The following is a 21,801-nucleotide window of genomic DNA, read 5'->3' on the forward strand; positions in this document are numbered from 1 at the left end:
ACTGTAGAAACTTGGGCAAGTTTTTCTCAGTTTCGTTTGAATTAACTGAGCTTAACAAGTATTCGTTAAGTGCTTACAGTCTTCCAGACATGGTTCCAGGTGCTGGAGATACAGAATAAAATAAAACGAGAAACAAACCCTACCCTCACCAAATTTACAGTCAATAGATAAGATGCACAAAAAATAAGCAAAGTTGTTAATATATATATATATATATATATATATGGAAAATTAGTAAAGTATATAGTAGATTAGATAGTGTAAGTGCTAAGGAGAAGAAGGAAAGGAAGAGAGACGATAGAAGGTAAGGGTAGGTTTTTTGTAAGGTAGATAGGGAAAAGGACATATTTGGGTAAAGATTTGAAGAATATGGACATTTGAGGGAAGAACATTCCAGGCTGAAGCAGTGCTGAGGCCCTGAGGCAGCATTCGCCTGGCATCAGCAGTGGGAAGGACAGCGTGGCAGACTAAGGGCAGGAGTAGTAACAGACTAGGAATTAAGACAGCGGGGGCAGGGTGGACAGCTCAGATGGTCTTTATATATCATTGTGAGGACTTTGCTCTTACCCTGAGAGGGATTAGAAACCAGTAGAGGATTTGAGCAGAGTCCTGACATCATCTGACTTTCATTTTAACCAATCACTCTGATTGCCATGGAGGTGGAAAGTAAATTTGGCCACAGAGAGATCATTCCGAAGGCTGTTCAGTAACACCAACGATAGAAAATAATGGCTTAGACCACAGTGGTATCATTAGTGAAGACAGATTCTGGATGTATTTTGACAGTAGAGCCAATAAGAGTTAATTAATATATTTGATGTAAGTAATGAGAGAAAGGGGGTGTATTCGTTTGCTAGGGCTGCCCTAACAAAATACCAAAGATTGGATAATTTAAACAACAGAAATTCATTTTCTTATAGTTCTGGAGGCTAGAAGTCCAAGGTCAAGGTGTTATCAGGTTTGGTTTCTCCTGAGGCCTCTCTCCGTGACTTGCAGATGGCCTCCTCCTCAGCATGTGCTTACATGGTATTTCTTCTATGCATGCATACCCCTGATGTCTCTTCTTATTATTCTTCTCCTTCTTTTTAATGTTTTTATTTATTTACTTATTTGGAGAGAGAGAGTGAGTCCAGGCAGGGAAAGAACAGAGAGAGAGAGGGAGAGAGAGAATCCTAAGCAGGCTTTGTACTGTCAGCACAAAGCTCGATGTGGGGCTCGAACCCACGAACCACGAGATCATGACCTGAGCCACGATCAAGAGTCAGACGTTAAACCTGCTGAGTGCCCCTGATGTCTCTTCTTATAAGGAGTTGACTCTATCGCTATCTTCAATTTCTTTTTTCTTGTTCTCTCTTGAAACTCTATTCAGTTTTTCCTTGCTCTCTTGCTAGCTTTATTTTTCTCCATTCTACTTCTTCTTACAAGGATACCAGCCATATTAGATTAGGGCCCTGCCCTCACGACCTCATTTAACCTTAATTACCTCTTTAAGGGCCCAATCTCCAACTATGTCTTACTGAGGGTTAAGGCTTCAACATATGCATTGGTTGGGGGTGGGAGGTGGGGGGGCACAGCTCAGTCCATAACAAAGAGGAAAGACTTACCCCAAGCTGGGCAATTGAAAGAATGAACTTGCTATTTAAGATGAGTATTCCCTAAGGGGTGCCTGGGTGGCTCAGTCCGTTAAGCTTCAGGCTTCAGCTCAGGGAATGATTTCATGGTTTGTGAGTTCAAGCCCCATATCAGGCTTTCTGCTGTCAGTCTGTCAGTGCAGAGCCTGCTTCACATCTTCTGTCCCCCTCTCTGTCTGCCCCTCCCCAGCTCACACATGTATGTGCTCTCTCTCTCTCTCTCTCTCAAAAACAAATAAAAACATTAAAAAAAATAAAAGATGAGAATCTCCTGAGAAGAACAGAATTTGGCTTTTTGTTTGGGACAAGTTAAGTATCAGTTGTCCATTAGACATCCAAGCAGATCTGTAGACAGCGCAGATCAAATGCAGGTCTGTGGTCCAAGCTGGAGATGTCAATCTAGGCCATATCAGCATAGATGGCATTTAAAACCACGAAACTTCATGAGATTACCAACGAGATTGGGGCATGCAGAAGAAATAAGTCAAAGGATCGAGCTCCCAATATTTCATGTTAGGACCAGTGAAGGAGACTGAAGCAGAGTGGCCAAAGGGGAGAATCAGAGGACTAGAGGATCTGGGAAGCAAAGTGGATGAAATGTTTCAAGGAAGAGGGAGGGCTTGATTGTGCCAGATGCCACTAATGTGTTACATTAGACGAGTACTAACAATTGGGCTTACCACTGTGGCCCTTAGGTCACCTTGGTCAGAGAAATTTTGGTAGAGTGGAGAAAAATAAAGCAAGCAAGAGAACAAGGGAAAACTGAATAGAGTTTCAAGAACAAGAAAAAAGAAATTGAAGATAGTGATAGAGTCAACTCCCCCAAGGAGTTTTGAGTAGAGAAATGGGGTGGTAGGTAGCAGCAGAAGAAGTGGAGTGAGGAAAGGGATTTTTTTTGAGAGAGAGAGAAAGCATGAGTGAGTGAGGGGCAGAGGGAGAAAGAGAGAGAGAGAGAGAGAGAGGAGTGCAGAGCATAGAGTGGGACTCGAACTCATCTGAAGTGGGACTTGAGCTCACGTGATGTGGGGCCCGAACTCACAAACCGTGAGATCATGACCTGAGCCGAAGTTGGATGCTTAACCGACTGAGCCACCCAAGTGCCCCTTTTTTTCTTTTTCTTTTTCTTTTTCTTCTTCTTCTTCTTCTTCTTCTTCTTCTTCTTCTTCTTCTTCTTCTTGAAAGGGATTTTTTTTTTTAAGGTAGAAGATTTTTTTTTTTTTAAGGTGGAAGAATAACAGTATGCTCATGTACTGATGGGAATGATCTGGAAGTTTCATCTATAAAACAGGTTAGATATTAAAATCGATCTCCTAGTAGCTAAGAGGATTCAATACAACAGTGCCTGTTGTGGAGTAAGTGCTCAGCAGGTGCTCGGTGTTACTGCTAGAAATCACAGTCCATGTCCTCCAGACAAGGAAGAGAAAGACACACACACAGCAGCCTGCAATCCAGTGTGACAGGTGCTTCTGGTGACACACGTGGGCCGCTACAGAAGAAGAAAGGAAGAGCCATGGGAGGTGGATCTGGGTGTTGGGATCCAATTAATATAAGTAGGAAAATAGTGGCAGTAACAGAAGGGGGCAAGAGGGAAACCCGAGCTGCCTGAGAGTAAATGGGTTGAGGGTTTAATCTCATGTGTTCTTTTGCTTTTAGTCTGATCTTCCCTGGCGTCCGCCTGGCCTCCGATAGCCAATTCAGTGATTTTCTGGATGGCCTTGGCCCTGCCCAGCTAGTGGGGCGTCAGACTCTGGCTACACCTGCAATGGGTAAGAATTTCTGTCTTGTGATTTTATTGATTCTCCTCTGGATTGTTGAAAATTACATTCTCTGATTTCATAGAGTCTTGAGCAGTATTGTCAACAGGAATAAGTATTTTTATTTTACCAATAAAAATTTTTAACCAATTTTTCCACTTCATTTAAATATGCTTTTTAAAGTAAGATAACATCGGGGCACCTGAGTGGCTCAGTCAGTTAAGCGTCCGACTTCGGCTCAGGTCATGATCTCACAGTTTGTGAGTTTGAGCCCGCGTTGGGCTCTGGGCTGACAGCTCAGAGCCTGGAACCCGCTTCAGATTCTGTGTCTCCATCTGTCTGCACCTCCGCTGCTTGCCCTCTGTCTCTCACATTGTCTCAAAAATAAATAAACATTAAAAAATAGAAAATAAAAAAACAAAGTAAGATATCATTGATACATTTTTAAATATAGTTGAATTTTGGAAACTATATGGGAAATGACGGAATGATCTAAAACCAAGGTCTTTGGACACAAGCATTTTTCTTACTGCATTTGTACACTAAGGCCTGTCTGTTTCTTCCTCATATGCCCTTAGGTGACATTCAGGTAGGAATGATGGACAAAAAGGGACAATTGGAGGTGGAAATCATTCGGGCTCGTGGCCTTGTTGTAAAACCAGGTTCCAAGACACTGCCAGGTAATAAAAGAAGACATGCTTCTATTATTTGCAATCCATTACTTTTCAATTCAGAGACTTTGTTTTTGATTAGACGCTGAAAACCTGGTTTTCAGATAATTAAGGATACTAATAATAAGGGAGTCTGTTATCTGTAGCAGTCTGTGAGTTGATCCTAAGTGAGCATTCAGTTAGAGTGGTCTGGTAGGGCTAATATAAGTTGTTAAATAAGTACATATGTAGTAGAAACCATTGCAAAATAAAAACTACCACACTTAGATAATTTATTTTGTACAACATGCACATAAGAAGTTCTTTTTCTGATTAGCTGATATTTTGTGTTATTCTTTACTCTCTCTGGAGCTTCAAAATTCTCCTTAGGAATTCTTAAAGTCCTGAAATTAGAATAAAAACAGATACAGGTTGCCAAAGTAGCAAAAGCCTTTGTTTATAGGACATTCTAATTAGAAAACTTTTGCTTTCTGTATTGTACAAAGAAAGAGAGGCACCATTGTCAGTTTTTATTGTGCCGTCACGTATTTCATACTGAAATGTCATCATCTAGGGTGCTTGGGGCCGTGAAAAATGACACAGACTCCAGATACATCGTGCACAGATGTACGGAACGTGAGATATGTTATGTAGAACAATTAGTAAAGATTCTGAAACTTGGTTTCTCACCTCAGCACCTCCACTGATTGAATTGTAATTTTGAATTTATTGACTTTCCTTCCTATCCTTCCAGAAATTCTAAATTATAATGTGTATTACCTATTGTACAACCTTGCAGGAGCGATTAAGTCAATTGTGTTTATAAAAGTCTTGGAGCTAGTCAACCCACTCTGCTATAAAGAATATCATAATTTGTACATGCATGAAAATGCTTTTATTTTTTTATTTTTTATTTTTTATAATTTTTAAAAAAATTTTTAAATGTTTATTTTTGACAGACAGAGAGAGAGAGAGACAGAGACAGAGAGAGACTGAGCAGGGGAGGGGCAGAGAGAGAGAGAGAGAGACAGACAGACAGACAGAATCCGAAGCAGGCTCCAGGCTCTGAGCTGTCAGCACAGAGTCTGATGTGGGGCTCGAACTCACAGACCGTGAGATCATGACCTGAGCCGAAGTCGGACGCTCAACCTACTGAGCCACCCAGGCGCCCCTGAAAATGCTTTTATGAAGAGTCAGACACATCTCAAGCCATGGAATTCATAATTAATTGACTCTTCCCAGCTAATGTGAACATATTACATCAAGCCCCACCGCTATCTTGTACCCACACCACCATCAATAAATAAATCTTTTGGGGCATCTGGGTGGCTCAGTCGGTTGTGTCAGACTTCGGCTCAGGTCATGATCTTATGGTCCGTGAGTTCAGCCCCGCGTCAGGCTCTGTGCTGACAGCTCAGAGCCTGGTGCCTGCTTCAGATTCTGTGTGTGTCTCTCTCTCTGCCCCTCCCCTGTTCATGCTCTGTCTCTCTCTGTCGAAAATAAACAAACATTAACCAAAAAATAAAAACAAACAAACAAACCCCTTGGAATAATAAATAAATGATTTTTATTTATAAAATTTATATTATATTATATAAACTATAGTATTTATATTATAATTTATTTCTAAAACAGTATATAGCTTCTAGCACATTTAGTTAGATTTAAGTCCTGACAGATGAAAGACTGAACAAGACATCTCTCCTGAACATTGTTAGGGACTAGAAGCAGTTCACCTTATTTAATACAGTGTTTAAATCTATGTAACCACTTGATGGTATAATAGTAACAACTCAGAGTAGCCTCTGAGTTAATATTGCCTAAAACTACTTGAATGGCAGTTTTATAATAAATAAATAAACAAACAAACAAACACCTATTCTTTATCTAATGATTTTGACACAGTGTGGAAAGACTGGTGACTTTTGATTGCTGGCTCTTTCAGCCTAAAGTAAAGCTGTTGTGGATGTCACGTGCAAGTTGAGTATTTCATAACCATGGCTCATCGCTTAACTCTCCCCTCTATGTTTTCTTTCTCAAGCACCATACGTAAAGGTGTATCTGTTAGATAATGGAGTCTGCATAGCCAAAAAGAAAACAAAGGTGGCAAGAAAAACGCTGGAACCCCTTTACCAGCAGCTATTATCTTTTGAAGAAAGTCCCCAAGGGAAGGTTTTACAGGTATTTACTGAATTGTTTATCCCCTACATAAGAAAGTATTTTCATGGAGTCAAACCTTGCACCCCCATATCTTCTTATTGCATTCTTTTCGGTTGCCCACACTCGAAATTCTTGGAAGCGTCCCAACAGTGGCTGGTGCTATAAAGCCACAGATGCTGTTGTTTCTTTCACAGTGAACTAGAGACTTGCAAAGCCCCATCATACACAGACTCCGATCTCCCTGGACTGCTTATGATCGTAACACTCGACCTCATGTACACTTGTCCTCATGTACCTTTGGGTTCTAGTAGTTAAAAACAACTATCCCAGCAATTAAAATACAACTCTTTAACTTAACGTTTGATATCCGCACATTAACTCAATGTATTTTAGTTTACGAGTTTTCACGTACATAATTATACTGACATTACTCTCCTTTGTATTTTGTCAACAGATCATTGTCTGGGGAGATTATGGCCGCATGGATCACAAATCCTTCATGGGAGTGGCCCAGATACTTTTAGATGAACTGGAGCTATCCAATATGGTGATTGGATGGTTCAAACTTTTCCCTCCTTCCTCCCTAGTAGATCCAACCTTGGCCCCTCTGACAAGAAGAGCTTCCCAATCATCTCTGGAAAGTTCAACCGGACCTTCTTACTCTCGTTCATAGCAGCTGTAAAACTGTTGTCATAGCAACCAGCGTTACAAAAAAATAAAAAAAAAATCACAGGTCGCAAACCCTGGTAACACTGCATGCTTAATGTTGTGTCTTCTGAGCCTGTTTCTAGGGATACAAAGCGATCCTGTGTTCTCAGAGGAAGTTGCACACATTGTGCCCTAAAGATGGCCCTCAGGTGAAAGAGCAGTTATGAAGAACTATCAGGTTTGGAGTTCAATAACACTCGAGTTTTGGTCCAATCTGAAGCCATGGATTAATCTCAAAGAATCAGTCAGTTTCATGCAACAAAAGCCCTTTTCAATGGCACCTTTATATTTTTATCGTTCCTTTTTCTTCATTTCTCTGACCCCAAAGCCCTGTTACGCCACAGAAATGGAGCTATACAGTCATTAAGCCATGTTACAGGTCAAGGAGTGAAGTCCTAAGAAGCATCAGGTGAAAAGCAAGAGACCAAAGAAGTGGTCCGGGACAGACGTCAGCCCTCCTCTGGAGTGTGACCAGCAGCGGCCAGTCCTGCGTGAACAGTGGCAGACTCAGAGCTCCGGCGGGCACGCCATTCACTAATGCCACGATGTGTTGGACTCTGAAAAACAAAATTCTGTGGCTACACTGTACTGAATGAAATTAAACTTTTTTTGCATGGACACAGATTAGCTGAATACTTAAATTATTTTCTTGGGGCTGCAACTTGCAAAAAAAAAAAAAAAGAATAAAAATCAGCCATTTTCAACAATTTATATTATTTTTAAAAGTAAATTTCACTATTGCATGGTTTTAAAAAGGGGAGAGAACGCAACGGGGTGGTACAAAGAGACACCATGTTTATTCTTTAAACTGATCATAGTCTGTGTTTTGGCAGACATTACAAATGAGAATACTTTCTAGAAGATACTTAAAATTCTCTTTATGTGACAAATAAGCATAATATATTCAATTTATTTCCATGTTAAATATACAAATCTTATGAAGTTCAATATGTGCAAATTGTTCGCATCTTTCTTCCTCTTCTCTGTCTTACTTTTCCTCTTCGCTCTTTTAATCTTTTGTTTTCTTTCTCCCTACCAGAGTGATTATGCTAAAAGATTACAAGTTTTTGACCTGATACTCCTTACACCCCATGTTTGATTCAGAGCTATAGATGCTTCTGAATTTATGAATTTCTCAAGGGGGGAAAAAAAAAACTAAGAGCTTTCTTTATTTCAAGCATGTTGAAAAGGATTTTGCAACATGACTTGGGAGTACATTAAAGTAAGTCAGCATGTATTTGATAAAGAAGATATTTGAACTTTTGCAATTTATTGTACAGTGCATGGTACTTTTATTTTCACCTTCAAAGTTCAGTTTACAGGAAAACCCTACAATCATGTGGCCATTGTAATGTCTAATAAATTTGTTTTTAGCACCAGCATTATTCATACAGGGGTTAAAGTATTATTTCTAGCAGGTCTTAGGTTTTGTTTTTTAATTAATTAAAGCAATTTCTTTAGCCAATTTCCATTTACTATGTGAATAGAAACACTGCTAAAAATTTGGAGCCTGAAACACAGGGCTGTTTATTAATTCATTTTTCTGTAGTAAAATACAATTTTTCACAAATTATATTTCTAAAGAAATATAGTAAACATAAATATGCAACAAATAATTTTAAAGCTCCAATTTTTAGGTGACTCAAGGAAAGTCAATCTGCCTATTAATAGTTCTTTCATGCCATCACCAAAAGTCTACACCACAAATCCCCTAGGTCAAACCCCTGCCTTTGGTTTTACAGACAGTTATTACCATTGGGTGGTGCTGCAAGGTCGAATTTCTCTTAAGTTTCCCTATTGAGAGGAGAAGTCACTGGTTAACGTTAACAGACCACCCACACTTTCTGTTTCTTTATGTACACTTTGATAATGCATTCTTACAGGTCGATTTTAATTTCTTACAGCAACTTTTGAAATCCACATACATACCAGTTAAGGCCATGCACAAAAATTGCTTTCTTCTTCTTCTTCTTCTTTTTTTTTTTTTTTCCTTTATAAATTCCATGCTGACCATTAAAAACTATCATGCTTGATATGGTGCAAAAGTTAAAATGAGTATCACTAAAAATGCCTTCTCTTTATGTGGTGCAATATGAAATACACCGAGACTGTGTCTTGACATTCTGAGATCTACGATGGACCCAGGTAAAGTTGTTAAAAGAACGAATAAAACTTTATGGAAATAATTTAGACACTTGTGTACCAGCAGCAATTGATTTAATAGACCTATAGTGTCTATACTCTCCCGTAGAATAAACGTTTACCATTTTCCTGATACTAAGATGCAGTCACATAATCTTTTGTGCATATTCCTATATAAATTATTTCTAATTTTAATAAGAAGGACATGACTGTATGGGATATTTGTACATACTTGTCATTATGCAGTATTTATTTAAAAGTTGGTGTATTTTTTTTTTTTAATTTTCACATGTCTGCACCTCGACTTGTGGTTTAGTCATGTAAATAGCACTATTCCAGTGACCATTGCTGCCCTGTACATAGTATGTTTTCAAAGTAAAGGGACTTCCAGTTGGAAAAAAAAAAAAAAGGGCAGATTAGTCCTGTAATGAACACCAACTAATGTAAATCAAATTCATTCTGGTGATGGTATTTAACACTTTAAATAAAACATTTTCTTTACAGACGTTGTATGCACGGCTTTCTCTGGCTTCCCTTCTCCCCATCCCCAAGCGTGGTGCAGCTTTCTCTGAACTCATGCATCATTTCAAGACAACAAAATAATTTTATTTTCCTTCTCCGTGCCAGAAACAGATTGCTGGTCTTAGCAAATAGCCCTCAGTAGAGCATGTTTCCAAAGAGCCAAAGGATTTCTGCTCACATCATTAAAAAGTTGCTGCTTTAAAAAAAAACAAACAAAACATTGTTATTCTATGGTGGGGGAAAGGTGGTTGTTCCAGACTGAAGTGCTTTCTGGTTAAATGACTCAGCAGCTCACAGAGTCTGTGAGTAAACTGAGATTTCTGAGTCAGCGTCACCTCCACGGATGGCAGAGTCCTGAAGAATCACAAGAGGCCATCTGCCATTCCTTGGGTGAAGGGGAGAAGAGTGACAGGGGCTTTACCCAGCTGTGTCAGTTCAGCTTTGTGGGGGTGAGGGGGCTGGTGCATTTTCAGCAGGGGAGACGCCGGTGGTAACGGGACGTGTAACAACCTGTCCAGAGACTGGCTTCTATGGTGTGGCTCTGGAGGCGAGGGTTTCTGCGAATCCTCCCAGGGCAGTTCCTTAAACTGGAAGAAAAAAAAACCCAGCAGAGTTCTCTCGGAAGGCCCCCCCACCCTGCCGCCCGGCTCTAAATTTAAAAGCTGGCTTAATTAGTTAAAAATTCAAACCTAGTTTTCTCTCCATTCTTGGAAATAGCCATCTCTTCCCTTTCCAAGGACTCCATTCGAGCTCAGTCCCCCATGCCTATCCCAGGTTATTTGTCATTACTCAACGTCCACCTCCTAGTCTAAAGAGCTATCTCCTTGCTACTCACACACTCCTATTATAACAACCCCCTTGCCTTTCTTGCATGCCCTCTCTTGAAAAGCCCCTCTGCTTTCTCAGAAATGATCCATGCTAACCCCTCCCTACAGCTCAACTCCCTGCTCAGGACTGAGCTCCTCTTTAGTGGTTCTGACTAAACCCGAACAACGTGGCTGCCATTGACGTCAGCACCTTCACTTTCCCGGGAACATGTGATCAAAGCTCCACAGTCCGCAATAAAGGACATGGTGGTCACGCTTGTAGGGGCTGAGAGAGGAATGGCCAAGCAATCACCAAAGCTGTCCGCCTGTATTGACTTAGTCCCAGAGTGTAAGTGACTGACTTCCATATTACAAACCAGTTTGGGTTTTTTTTCTGGTTCCTGGTTCTGCCGCTCGCTTCATGTTCAGCCTTGACCATGTCATTTATATTCTCTGAGTCTCACTACCCCAAACCGCAAAATGACAATAGTAAAACTACCAGCTCATTGGGTCATCATAGGGATTGAATAAAACGATGTATATGGAACACGGCACCATGAGTGGTATAAAGTAAGTGTTCCCAAATGCTATTATGAGTATAAGTAATTGATCAGAATACCATTTCACTCTTTGCTGGTCTCACTGAAGGTACAAGTCCTCTTAAAACAAATTGTTTTGGGGCACCTGGGTGGCTCAGTCAGTTGAGCGTCTGACTTCAGCTCAGGTCATGATCTCACGGTCCATGGGTTTGAGCCCCGCGTCAGGCTCTGTGCGGACGGCTCAGAGCCTGGAGTCTGCTTCGGATTCCGTGTGTCTCCCTCTCTCTCTCTACTCCTCCCCCATTCATGCTCTGTCTCCCTCCCTATCTCAAAAATAAACATTAAAAAAAAATAGTTTTCTCTGGACATTCAGGGCCAAACTGAGGGATCACCTGCTGGATTGGGGGGTAGCTCTGCTGACCTCCTTGCAGACCACGTCTGATCTTCCCTGAAGAAGAAATGTGCCCCCAGTGCATTCAGCTACCATCAGGGTTGCATAAAAGACCCCAGCGAGAAATCTCAGGCAGCAAGGCAGCTCAGGGCCTTGTCAGAAGGTACAGCTAGGCAAACAGAGTTGGGCAGACATCCAAAAGACAGGACCTTAAAAATACCCTGGGAGAGTTCACTGGCTGGCTCTCTGTCCTGGAGAGTCAGTGATGGGACAGGAAGTCCCAGCCCCTGGAAGATAACATAACATGGGAGCAGGGTGACCTCAGAATCCTCATAGATCCTTGGGTTCCTTATCGTGCAGCCTCTTTGGTTGTTTCCTAGGCAAGAAATAGGTCAGACTTTTCTCTGCTTTTCACCTGCAGGGTCTGGGCTCCCCTCTGTCATGGGTCTGGCGGGGCTGCTGGGGACAACAGACTTTTGGGGTGGCCACCCAAGATCAATGAGGGCCCCCACAGACTACATTGGGTGATATGCTGGGGTACCCAAACCCTGACTGCTGATGACTTGGGCCCTATCTGGGAGTAATGAACAGCATGTGTTAGGCAAGGGCAAGAAACTATGTGTTAGGCAGTCATGAGCCTTCCTTAGCACATTTCAAGCTCTTGCTGGGGAAACTTTGGAAATTGTGAGAAAAAGTATGCATTGCCTAGTTCATTCCTGATTTATTATAGCCAAGAACTTTGTGGGCTAACAGGCAAAACCAACAACAACAAAAAAAACAGAATCAATGCCTCGGTGGTAAGGGGGAGCAGCAGGATAGGGGGTGGACTCATCCTAAATATTCTGAGTTCTGATGAGTGCTGGGCGCTCAAAGTTGACAGTCTAGTCAACCTCAAGGTATAAACTTAGTGCCTGAAGACTTACGGAAATAATGCCAGACTCACAAAACCAAAAACCTAGTTCTTTGGGCTTTCTCAGAAGAAGTGACAGGGTACAACAGGGCCTCGAGTCTTAAAATTATCTGAGAGACAAGCACTTCAGATACCCAGGAATCATTTCTCTTCCAAATGGACTGGTCCTCCATCTCTAGATACTAACAGGCCCATCTTTTCTGTCTTCCATCTTTTCTATTGTCACAATAAATCATCTTTCTAGTCTCAGGTGTAAATACTGTGACCCTTCACTCCAAGCTGAACCTCAAACCCTATCACGCATTTTTCATGGTGAACCTCAAACCCTATCACGCATTTTTCATGGAAGAGGAAATGGGCGTGGGAAGGGAAAGAGGGAAAGAAGAGTATAGAAAGGGAGGGGACCGAGAGAGAAAAACGCCCCAAAACAATTTGGCCCTTAACTAGCTTTGGTCCGTTTTCCCTGTCTGGAATGTAGTTCGTTTTCTCACACCTAGCTGGAGCGGGGCAGGTGAATGGGTGAATGTGAATGAGCGCCAGAGACAAAATGGAAACAGAAATAAACACGTGGAGGCTTCCTTTAATGATATAGTTACATCCAGAGTCTTCCTGGGGAGCTGAGTACACCTTGAATGTGAAGGAGAAAGGTCGTGGCTTTTAAGAGGACACTCAGAGAGGAGACAGCCACCCTTCTGGGCGGGAGTTCAGTTTGAGGGACACAAACCGCACACACAGAGAGCGGGACCACAACGGCACCATGATGGAAAGGTCTTCCTCTTGGAACACAATAAGCAGCAGCGGGAGCACCTTGCAGTCGCTCCAAGAGGTCTGTTATCCTTCCTCTCTGCCTGTAGTATGGGATTATCAGAGCACTAGTCTGCCCAGCCAGAGGTCTTTTTCCTATCTGCGGGCTGGGCAGTCTATCAGCTGGATTTCAAACACAGCATTGTGCACTTATGGAACAGGTTCTCGGGACAGGGAACAGAGTAGGGCTCAGGGGTCCGAGGAATGTGAAGACAGGTCCCAGCAAGGAGCAGTGCCCGTGGGAGACTGCCGATTGCAAGAACTTTTCAGGTCCTGGTATCCAGGGCTCAAACACTACCCATTGCCACCTGCTCTTGTCTCCACTGTATAGCTGGTCTTCTTAATAATGACAACCCCAAAGAATACACTGCAGGGCAGTATAGTCTCTATATTTTAGTTTTTAAATATGGTTTTATATTTTTTTTAAAAAAATTCTGTTCCTGCACTAATAACACCATGGTGAATACGACCTCATCCCAGACTGCAAAAGGACCTCTCTGAATATGACCAAAGTGTATTCTTCTGTACCTAAAATATGTCTGTTGCTAGATAAGATACGCACTCGACAGGAACAAAGAGGAAGATTTGGTTAATTTTCTTCAGAAAGTTTGCCTGAAGGAAGTGAGCTTTTCTGTTTATTGTTGACTTACTGTGTGTCAGTTTACTCATCTGCCGCAAAGGCAAGTAATGGCCACTTCAAAGGGCTGTTGGGAGTTAAAATGACAAAAGAAATGACCACTTCCAACACAGCCCGGGATACAATAAGTACGCAACCAAAGTTATTTCTTGTATTAACCAGGAACTGCGTTCAGCACAGGATAACAGAGTCTCCAGTGAAAGTAGCTTATTTTTTCTTCAAGGTTGCTTCCTGGTTAGAAGATGGTAGCTGTGGCTCCTGCCATCACGTCTACGGTTCTAAGAGAGAAAAAAGAGGAAGAAGGAATAGCGAAGGGCACCAGTCAGGTGGGGAAAGGAAACAGCTTGAACGCTTGTCAAGAAGTTCTGCCCAAGACTTCAAGGCTTGGGGAGGCAGGGAATGCTCAATATTTAACCCTTAGGTATTGTGGTAGCTGTAGGATTTTTGTAGATGCTCTACCATATTGAGAAAGTTCCCTTTTAGTCTCAATTTGCTGAGAGTTTTTGTCACGAAGGGCTGATAAATTTTGTCAAATGCCTTTTCTCCTTCTACTGAGATGTTTGTATTGTTTTTCACCCACACACTGTTACTATATGAATTACCCTGATTGATTTTCCAATGGTAAGCCCTTTAAAAACTTGGAAGGAAACCCAACTTGATCATGATGTATTATTTTCTTTATATATTGCTGGAGTTGATTTATTATTTTGTTAAGGATTCTTGCATCTGTGTCCAGATACTGGTCTTTAATTTTCTTTCTTTGTGATACTCGTCAGGCTGTTATCTGGGAGATGATGGCCTCGTGAAAAAAATTAGTCAGCAAGTGTTTCCTCCTTTATTTTCTGAATAAATCTGTGTGAAACTGGCATTATTTCTTTCATAAATATTTGACAGAATTCACCAATGAAACCATCTAGGCCTGGAATTTTCTTTGTGGGAAAGATTTGACTATCAGTTAAATTTGTTTAATAAATAAAAAGCTACTAGAATATCTTTCAGTTTGGGCTATGATTTCTAAGGAATCTGTTGACTTTATGTAAGTTGCCAAATGTTACTGTTATAAAGGTATTTACAATATTTTTTTATCATCCTTTAAGTGTTTGTAGCATTTAAAATGATGAGCCCTCCTCTCTTACTCTTGGTATTGATAATTTTCTCTTTTTCTTAATCAGACTTACTAGGGGCTTATCAATTTTGTTTCTCTTTCCGACATATCACCTTTTGGCATTGTTATATTTCCATATTCTTTGTTCTCTGTTTCACTGATTCCTGCTCTTCATTTCCCACTTTCTAATCACTTTGAATTTGATTCGTTCTTATTCTGGTTTCTTAAAGTAGAAGCCTAGATCATTGATTTTAAATCTTTCTTCTTCCCTAACATCCTTATAGTTATACATATCCTTTTACACTGTGCTGTGGCTTCATCCCTCACTGTCACTTAGGTAAAATGTTTTATCACACTTGGTGATTGCTATCTGCATCTGTACATCTTGCACTAATTCCAAATATTCGGGAATGTTCTCGGTATCTTATTATTGATTTCTTTTTAAAATTTTTTAACGTTTATTTTATTTATTTTTTTTTAAATTTTTTTTTCAACGTTTATTTTTGGGACAGAGAGAGACAGAGCATGAACGGGGGAGGGGCAGAGAGAGAGGGAGACACAGAACTGGAAACAGGCTCCAGGCTCTGAGCCATCAGCCCAGAGCCTGACGCGGGGCTCGAACTCACGGACCGCGAGATCGTGACCTGGCTGAAGTCGGACGCTTAACCGACTGTGCCACCCAGGCGCCCCCAACGTTTATTTTTGAGACAGAGAGAGACAGAGCATGAGCAGGGGAGGGGCAGAGAGAGAGGGAGACACAGAATCTGAAGCAGGCTCCGGGCTCCGAGCTGTCAGCACAGAGCCCGATGCGGGGCTGGAACTCACAGACCATGAGATCATGGCCTGAGCTGAAGTAGGACGCCCACTGACTGAGCCACCCAGGTGCCCCTTATTATTGATTTCTAACATAATTCTAATTTGGCCAGAAAACAGACTCTAAGATATTGATCTTTTGATATCTGTGGGGACATATTTTATTGTCTAGCTTTTGCTTATCTTGGCAAACATTCCCAGTGCAATGGAAAACAACGTGCTTTCTGCAGGTGTTGGGTGTGGTGTTAGGGGTCTGCAAATATTAATCAGGTCAAGTTGGTTGATATTATGGCTAAATCTCCATCAGTTACTGAGAGAGAGGTAATAAAATCTGCAGTTTCTTGTAGGTGTGTTGATTTTCCCCTTTGATTCTCTCAGGATTTTTTTTCCCCCTCCTGTATTCTGAACCTCTGTTATTAATTGCATAACATGCATGATTGTTATGTCTTCCTGATGAATTAAACCGTTTATTACTACGCACTACCCTTTTATCACTGCTAATATTCCTTGTCTGCAATTTTACTTTGTGCTGGAATATTCATGCCAGCCTTCTTACTCTTACTGCTTCCATCTTTCTACTCCCAACCTGTCCCTGCTGACTTATTTAAATTGTGTTTCTGTCTCCTCCGGGCAGCTTTCGCTTTATAGTCTATTCTGATTGTTTCTTCCTTTTGCTTGGAAGGTTTAATTCATTTACATTTAGTAGCACTATTAATATGGCTGGCTTTAAGCATAGCATCTTGGTATTTACTTCCAAGTTATCCTATCCTATTTATCTTTTCTTTTCCTGTCTTTTGAATTAACGTGTTTTTTAATATTCCATTTTAATTCCTCTATTTCCTCTGCATTGATATTTTTATGGCTGCTTCTAGATAGATGACAAATGAATTCTTCACTTACAACTGTCCACTTAGAGTTAATATTTCACGAGCGCACATAAAATATAAGAACCTTACAACAGCAAAATTCTATTGATCTCGCCTATCCTTTTCACTCTTGTTATTTGTCTATGTGAGTCATGAAACACTGCAATGCAATGTCTTATTTTTGCTTTAAATAATCAGTGGTCTTTCAAACAAATTAACAGTAGGAAAAAGATACTCTTTTATATTTTTCAAATAACATTTACTATTTTTTAAAAGGTTATTTGGGGCGCCTGGGTGGCGCAGTCGGTTAAGCGTCCGACTTCAGCCAGGTCACGATCTCGCGGTCCGTGAGTTCGAGCCCCGCGTCAGGCTCTGGGCTGATGGCTCAGAGCCTGGAGCCTGTTTCCGATTCTGTGTCTCCCTCTCTCTCTGCCCCTCTCCTGTTCATGCTCTGTCTCTCTCTGTCCCCAAAATAAATAAACATTGAAAAAAAAAATTAAAAAAAAAGTTTATTCATTTATTATTTCTCAAAGAGAGAGAGAGAATGTGCGTGAGCGCAAGTGGGAGAAGGGCAGAGAGACAGATGGAGACACAGAATCTGAAACAGGCTCCAGGCTCTGAACTGTCAGCACTGAGCCAGACGCGGGGCTCGAACTCACAAACAGCAAGATCCTGACCTGACTTGAGCCGAAGTTGGATGCTGAACTGACTGAGCCACCCAGGTGCCCCAATATTTACTATTTCTGATTTTCTCACTCTGTCCTGTAGATTCAACTTTCTGCCGAGTGTTCTTTCTTCTTAGCCTGGAGGCTTCCCTTAGCATTCCTTATCACGCAGGTCTACTGTCAACAAATTCTCTAGGCTTTTGTTATTCTGAAAATAGCTTTATTTCACCTTAACTTTTGAAGTATATTTTTTACTGAATAAAGCATTCTGTTGCTCAGTGTCTTTCCTTCTGTTGCAGAACTTCAAAGTTGTCATCTCGTTGTCAGACTCCATTCTTTATGATGAAACGTCAGTCATAATTCATCTTTTTCTCTCCCTCTTTGTGGCTTCGTTTTCAAAAAAAAATACGGCTGCTTTCAAGATTTCTCTCTTCACATTTGGTTTTCAGCAATTTGACTACATTTTCCTAGGTGTGCGTCTCTTTGTATTGAAATCATGGTTAAGTTACTGGTGGATTCTTTGGGTCCTGGCAGGCTGGTTCCATTCTTTGTTAGGGCGGGTCTGTTTCTGTTTTGAACTTAGCATTGGAGCACGGCCCTCATTCCTAAGGCCTGGTCTTTCCCAAGTCACAACTGAAAGTGTAAAGTTTTTGGGAGTCGTATCTACTCTGGCTGGCCTAGAATTCCAACATCTTCTAACATTAGAAGGATAAGAATTAGAATTATCCCTGCAGCCCCAAATAACGGGGGATCAGAAGCATGATTAAACAGAGGAAGTAATTGGTAGGAAGATTTTTTAAAAGTAGGCGTATAAGACTATAATTGTATCATAATCATGGTATAGTATTAAAGCTCTGCCAGGATGTTTTGAAAAAATTTTGAATTCAGAACCATCTTTCAGCTCCAGACTGCCTGAGGTCCTGCCATATTTTAGTTCTCCCCTTCTTAGATGTCCAAGGGATTCTCCTAATCTCTCTTTTTTTAAAATTTTTTTAACATTTATTTATTTTTGAGAGAGAGACAGAGCATGAGTGGGGGAGGGGCAGAGAGAGAGGGAGACACAGAATCCGAATCAGGCTCCAGGCTCTGAGCTGTCAGCACAGAGCCTGAGGTGGGGCTCGAACTCAGGAACAGCAAGATCGTGACCTGAGCCAAAGTCAGACACTTAACCGACTGAGCTACTCAGAGGCCCGTCTCCTAATCTGTTTATGTGATTTTGGCATTAATCCCACTCCCCCTACTTAAGCTACTTTGAGTGGGTCTCTGTTTATTTAATCAAAAGGACAAGGTAAAATTGTAATTGTATCTCTCATGCAGAAGAATATTTGGTAAGCTATGACAACAATCTCTTCATCAAATCTGAGCCTTCTGTCACTGTAGGAAGAGACCTAATATATTAAGAACAGATGAGCAACCCAAAGCCCAGAGATATTTTCTGGCCATCCTGGGAATTTCTCAGTTCTCCTGACTTTAGTCAGATGATATAAAACAGTGGTTCTCAAATGAGCATGTGCATCAGAATCACCAGGAAGGCCTTGTTGAGTATTCAGGCCCCATTGCTACTGTTTCTGGTTTGGCAGGTCTAAGAAAGGACTTAAGAAGTTGCATTTCTAACAAGTGCCCAGGTGATGCTGGCTGGGCACTGCAGATTAAGAACTACTGATACCGAGACCTCTCAGAGCAAGTTTACATTTGTGTTTGTTTCCTATGGGCAGAGAGTCACCAGCCCCCTGTCACTCATTACTTTATAACATGATGTCATCCATATTCCCAGGGTGAGATGGGTAGGGGTGGCAGCTGAAATCTAAGAGCAAGGAGAGCATTATAAAAGAGTCATTTCGGGGCTCCTGGGTGGCTCAATCGGTGGAGCATCCGATTTTAATTCACGTCATGATCTCGTGGTTCATGGGTTCGAGCCCCACATCAGTCTATGTGCTGACAGCTCTGAGCCTGGAGCCTGCTTCAGATTCTGTCTCTCCCTGTCTCTCTGCCCCTACCCACTCGTGCTCTAGCTCTCTCTCTATATATTTCTCTCTCTTTCTCAAAAATAAATACACATTTTTAAAAAGTAAAAAAGAAAAAAAAGCCATTTCGTTAAGGATTTCCCGCCCCTCCCCGCCCCCCAAGAAATGACACTAGGGAGATTTAAAGGTTTTCAGTTACTTTTCCAGTGTTTTGCTATGACTAAAGAATCATAAGTAGTATACAATTGAAGTCTGGCAGTCTTTCCTCAATATACTGTACAGGAAAAGCTAATGAAGGTGAGCTACAGATGTTTCTAATATTTTGACGGTTATTATCACCAGCAGTATATCTCTAATTCGTATGAAATGAAATTTCGTAACCCAGTGATGGTCTGTTTCTTATTGGTTACAACGCTGAAAAACAACAATAATAAGACCAACTATTGCCTGAGGCTCAATATAGCTCTCTGTTTTGTCAAAATGTGAACCTCTCCTGTGAATTCTCTCAGTCCCACAAATTTCATGTCCTGGTGTTTCTTCACTTAAACAGGGTTTATGTGGGGTGCCTGGGTGGCGCAGTCGGTTAAGCGTCCGACTTCAGCCAGGTCACGATCTCGCGGTCCGTGAGTTCGAGCCCCGCGTCGGGCTCTGGGCTGATGGCTCGGAGCCTGGACCCTGTTTCCGATGCTGTGTCTCCCTCTCTCTCTGCCCCTCCCCCGTTCATGCTCTGTCTCTCTCTGTCCCAAAAATAAATAAAAAACGTTGAAAAAAAAATTTAAAAAAATAAAAATAAAAAAAATAAAGGGTTTATGAAAAAACCCAAGTTGCTCTGTGGGGAAGCCACGGATACTCACGATATGGCGACTTCAGGAGAAAAGCTTGGTGTCCAGTAAGGGAGATGAGACAGCTGCAGATATCACTGTGACAGTAAAAAGAACAGAACAAGAGCCCCAGGGGTCAGAGAAGAACCGCTTTGGGTTGGAGTGATCAGAGAAGGTTCTGTGAAGAAAGTGGCATCTCAGCAGAATTGTGAAGGTAGACTTGAGTTTTGATGGTCACATACGGGAAGAAAACCACAGACCAGGAATTACTTCTGAGAGCACCAGAGACAAACCAGCTCAGGTTGTCTCCCACGTCTAGTGAGGTAAGTGGGCAAGTGCTCACGTAACACCCGTGCAAAGGAGTCCTGCGGGAGGGGGTGAGAAGGGAGAGAAAATAAGGTCTCAGGGGCCAGAGCAAGGATTGAGGGTTTAGTCAGCAAACAATGGGGACATATTGAAGTTTTCAAGCAAAGGAATCATGTGGTCCAGATATTTACGTTTAGCACATTCATAAATGGCCAATGGCTAAGAAAGGATAGTTGATCATAACGTGAAGAGAATAGAGGCAGATAGAAGCAGTGAGAGGACTCCGGTGTAATAATCCAGGAATGAAGAGGCCACAGCTAGACCTGGGAGGTACCCATGGGAACAATAGAACAGGGACAAAATGAGGTAACTCATTACATAAAGTTTAGGTTTTCAGAAGAGTGTTGGTGCCATTAACTGAAATAGAAAAGTCAGGGAGAGAGGTATGTACTAAGGTTGGGGAGGAAAACGATGAGTTCGGGTATGGATACATTGGGCTTACACTTCTTTCAGTAAAGCCAGAGGGAAATCTTTTTTTTTTTTTTTTTCTGTTTATTTTTGAGAGAGAGTGAGTGCAAGCAGGGGAGGGGTATAGAGAAGGGGGTACAGAGGATCTGAAGCGGGATCTGCTCTGACAGCAGGGAACCTGATGCAGGGCTCAAACCTGTGAGCTATGAGGTCATGACCAGAGCCAAAGTCAGGTGCTTAACCCACTGAGCCACTCAGGTGCCCCAAGGCAGATCGAAATCCTTTTGAAGGCAGCTGGAGTTTGGGAAAAATCTCAGATTGAGCTATTGTATGGGTCAGGCCGGGCCAGGTGATGCTACAATTACCATCCTCAGGGAAATCCCAGGGGCTGGAAACAATGGTGCTTATTTTGTAATTCATTCCCTGCAGCCACTTTAATTTAGGAAGGGGACTCTGTTCATCCTAGTTACTCAGAGATTCGGTCTGATGGAGGCTCCATCTCAACATGTTCTCCGTGGTCACAGGGACTGGGAAAGGGGAACATGAAGAACCAAGGGCTGGCTCATAAAACTGCTGCCCTGAAGTGACACATAACACTTTCCCTCAGATCTCACTGACAGAAGTAAGTCACATGATCGGTCATTCCTCAAAGCGGATGCAGAAAAACAATCCTACATGTGCCTCAGGCAAAAGAACTGTGGGCTAGGAAGGCACAGCCCAGGAAGGGAAGGCTCTTGATGCCCCTGAGAGGAGCCAGGAGCCCCAGACCAAAGGGGCGGAGGCTAGTGCTGCCCCCCACCCCGGGGGGGGGGGCGGAGACACAGAAGAGGCAGGGCCCCACGGCAGAGCCACCCACCAGCCAGCCAGCAGAATGAGTAAGTGGGGGGGTGGGGGGGGGTGGGCAGCTGGGTGATCTCGAAGCTGCAAAAACGGCTTGCTTGTGAGGTCACTGCCTGGACCTAGTGCCCTGCCTGCCTTCCTGTGCCCAGAAAGGAAGGGACTGTTGCCCCCTCCCAGCCACGTTTCCTCTCCTTTTCCCTCCTGTGGATTCTCCCATCATCCATGTGGCCTTCCTTTTAAGGCCAGATGAAGATGGTCCCTTGTGGTTTCCCAAGTTAGGTTTGTGATGTGAGACGCTT

General features: G+C 42.1%; 1 protein-coding gene across 50 annotated transcripts in view; it reads left to right on the plus strand.

Annotated features, from left to right (window-relative positions):
- RIMS2 (regulating synaptic membrane exocytosis 2) overlaps positions 1-9,548 on the plus strand; it is a 612,755-nt gene extending 603,207 nt beyond the window's left edge. For all 50 annotated transcript variants that reach the window (XM_045050079.1, XM_045050046.1, XM_023248368.2 and 47 more), the window contains 4 exons: positions 3,285-3,397; positions 3,964-4,065; positions 6,077-6,216; positions 6,650-9,548. In XM_045050079.1, the coding sequence (XP_044906014.1) occupies positions 3,285-3,397; positions 3,964-4,065; positions 6,077-6,216; positions 6,650-6,868 (574 nt within the window). In that variant the 3' untranslated portion in view covers positions 6,869-9,548. The remainder of the gene's footprint in view (positions 1-3,284; positions 3,398-3,963; positions 4,066-6,076; positions 6,217-6,649) is intronic.
- The last annotated feature ends 12,253 nt before the right edge of the window (positions 9,549-21,801 follow it).

Source organism: Felis catus, chromosome F2, assembly GCF_018350175.1.
Source record: "Felis catus isolate Fca126 chromosome F2, F.catus_Fca126_mat1.0, whole genome shotgun sequence".
Classification (NCBI taxonomy): domain Eukaryota; kingdom Metazoa; phylum Chordata; class Mammalia; order Carnivora; family Felidae; genus Felis; species Felis catus.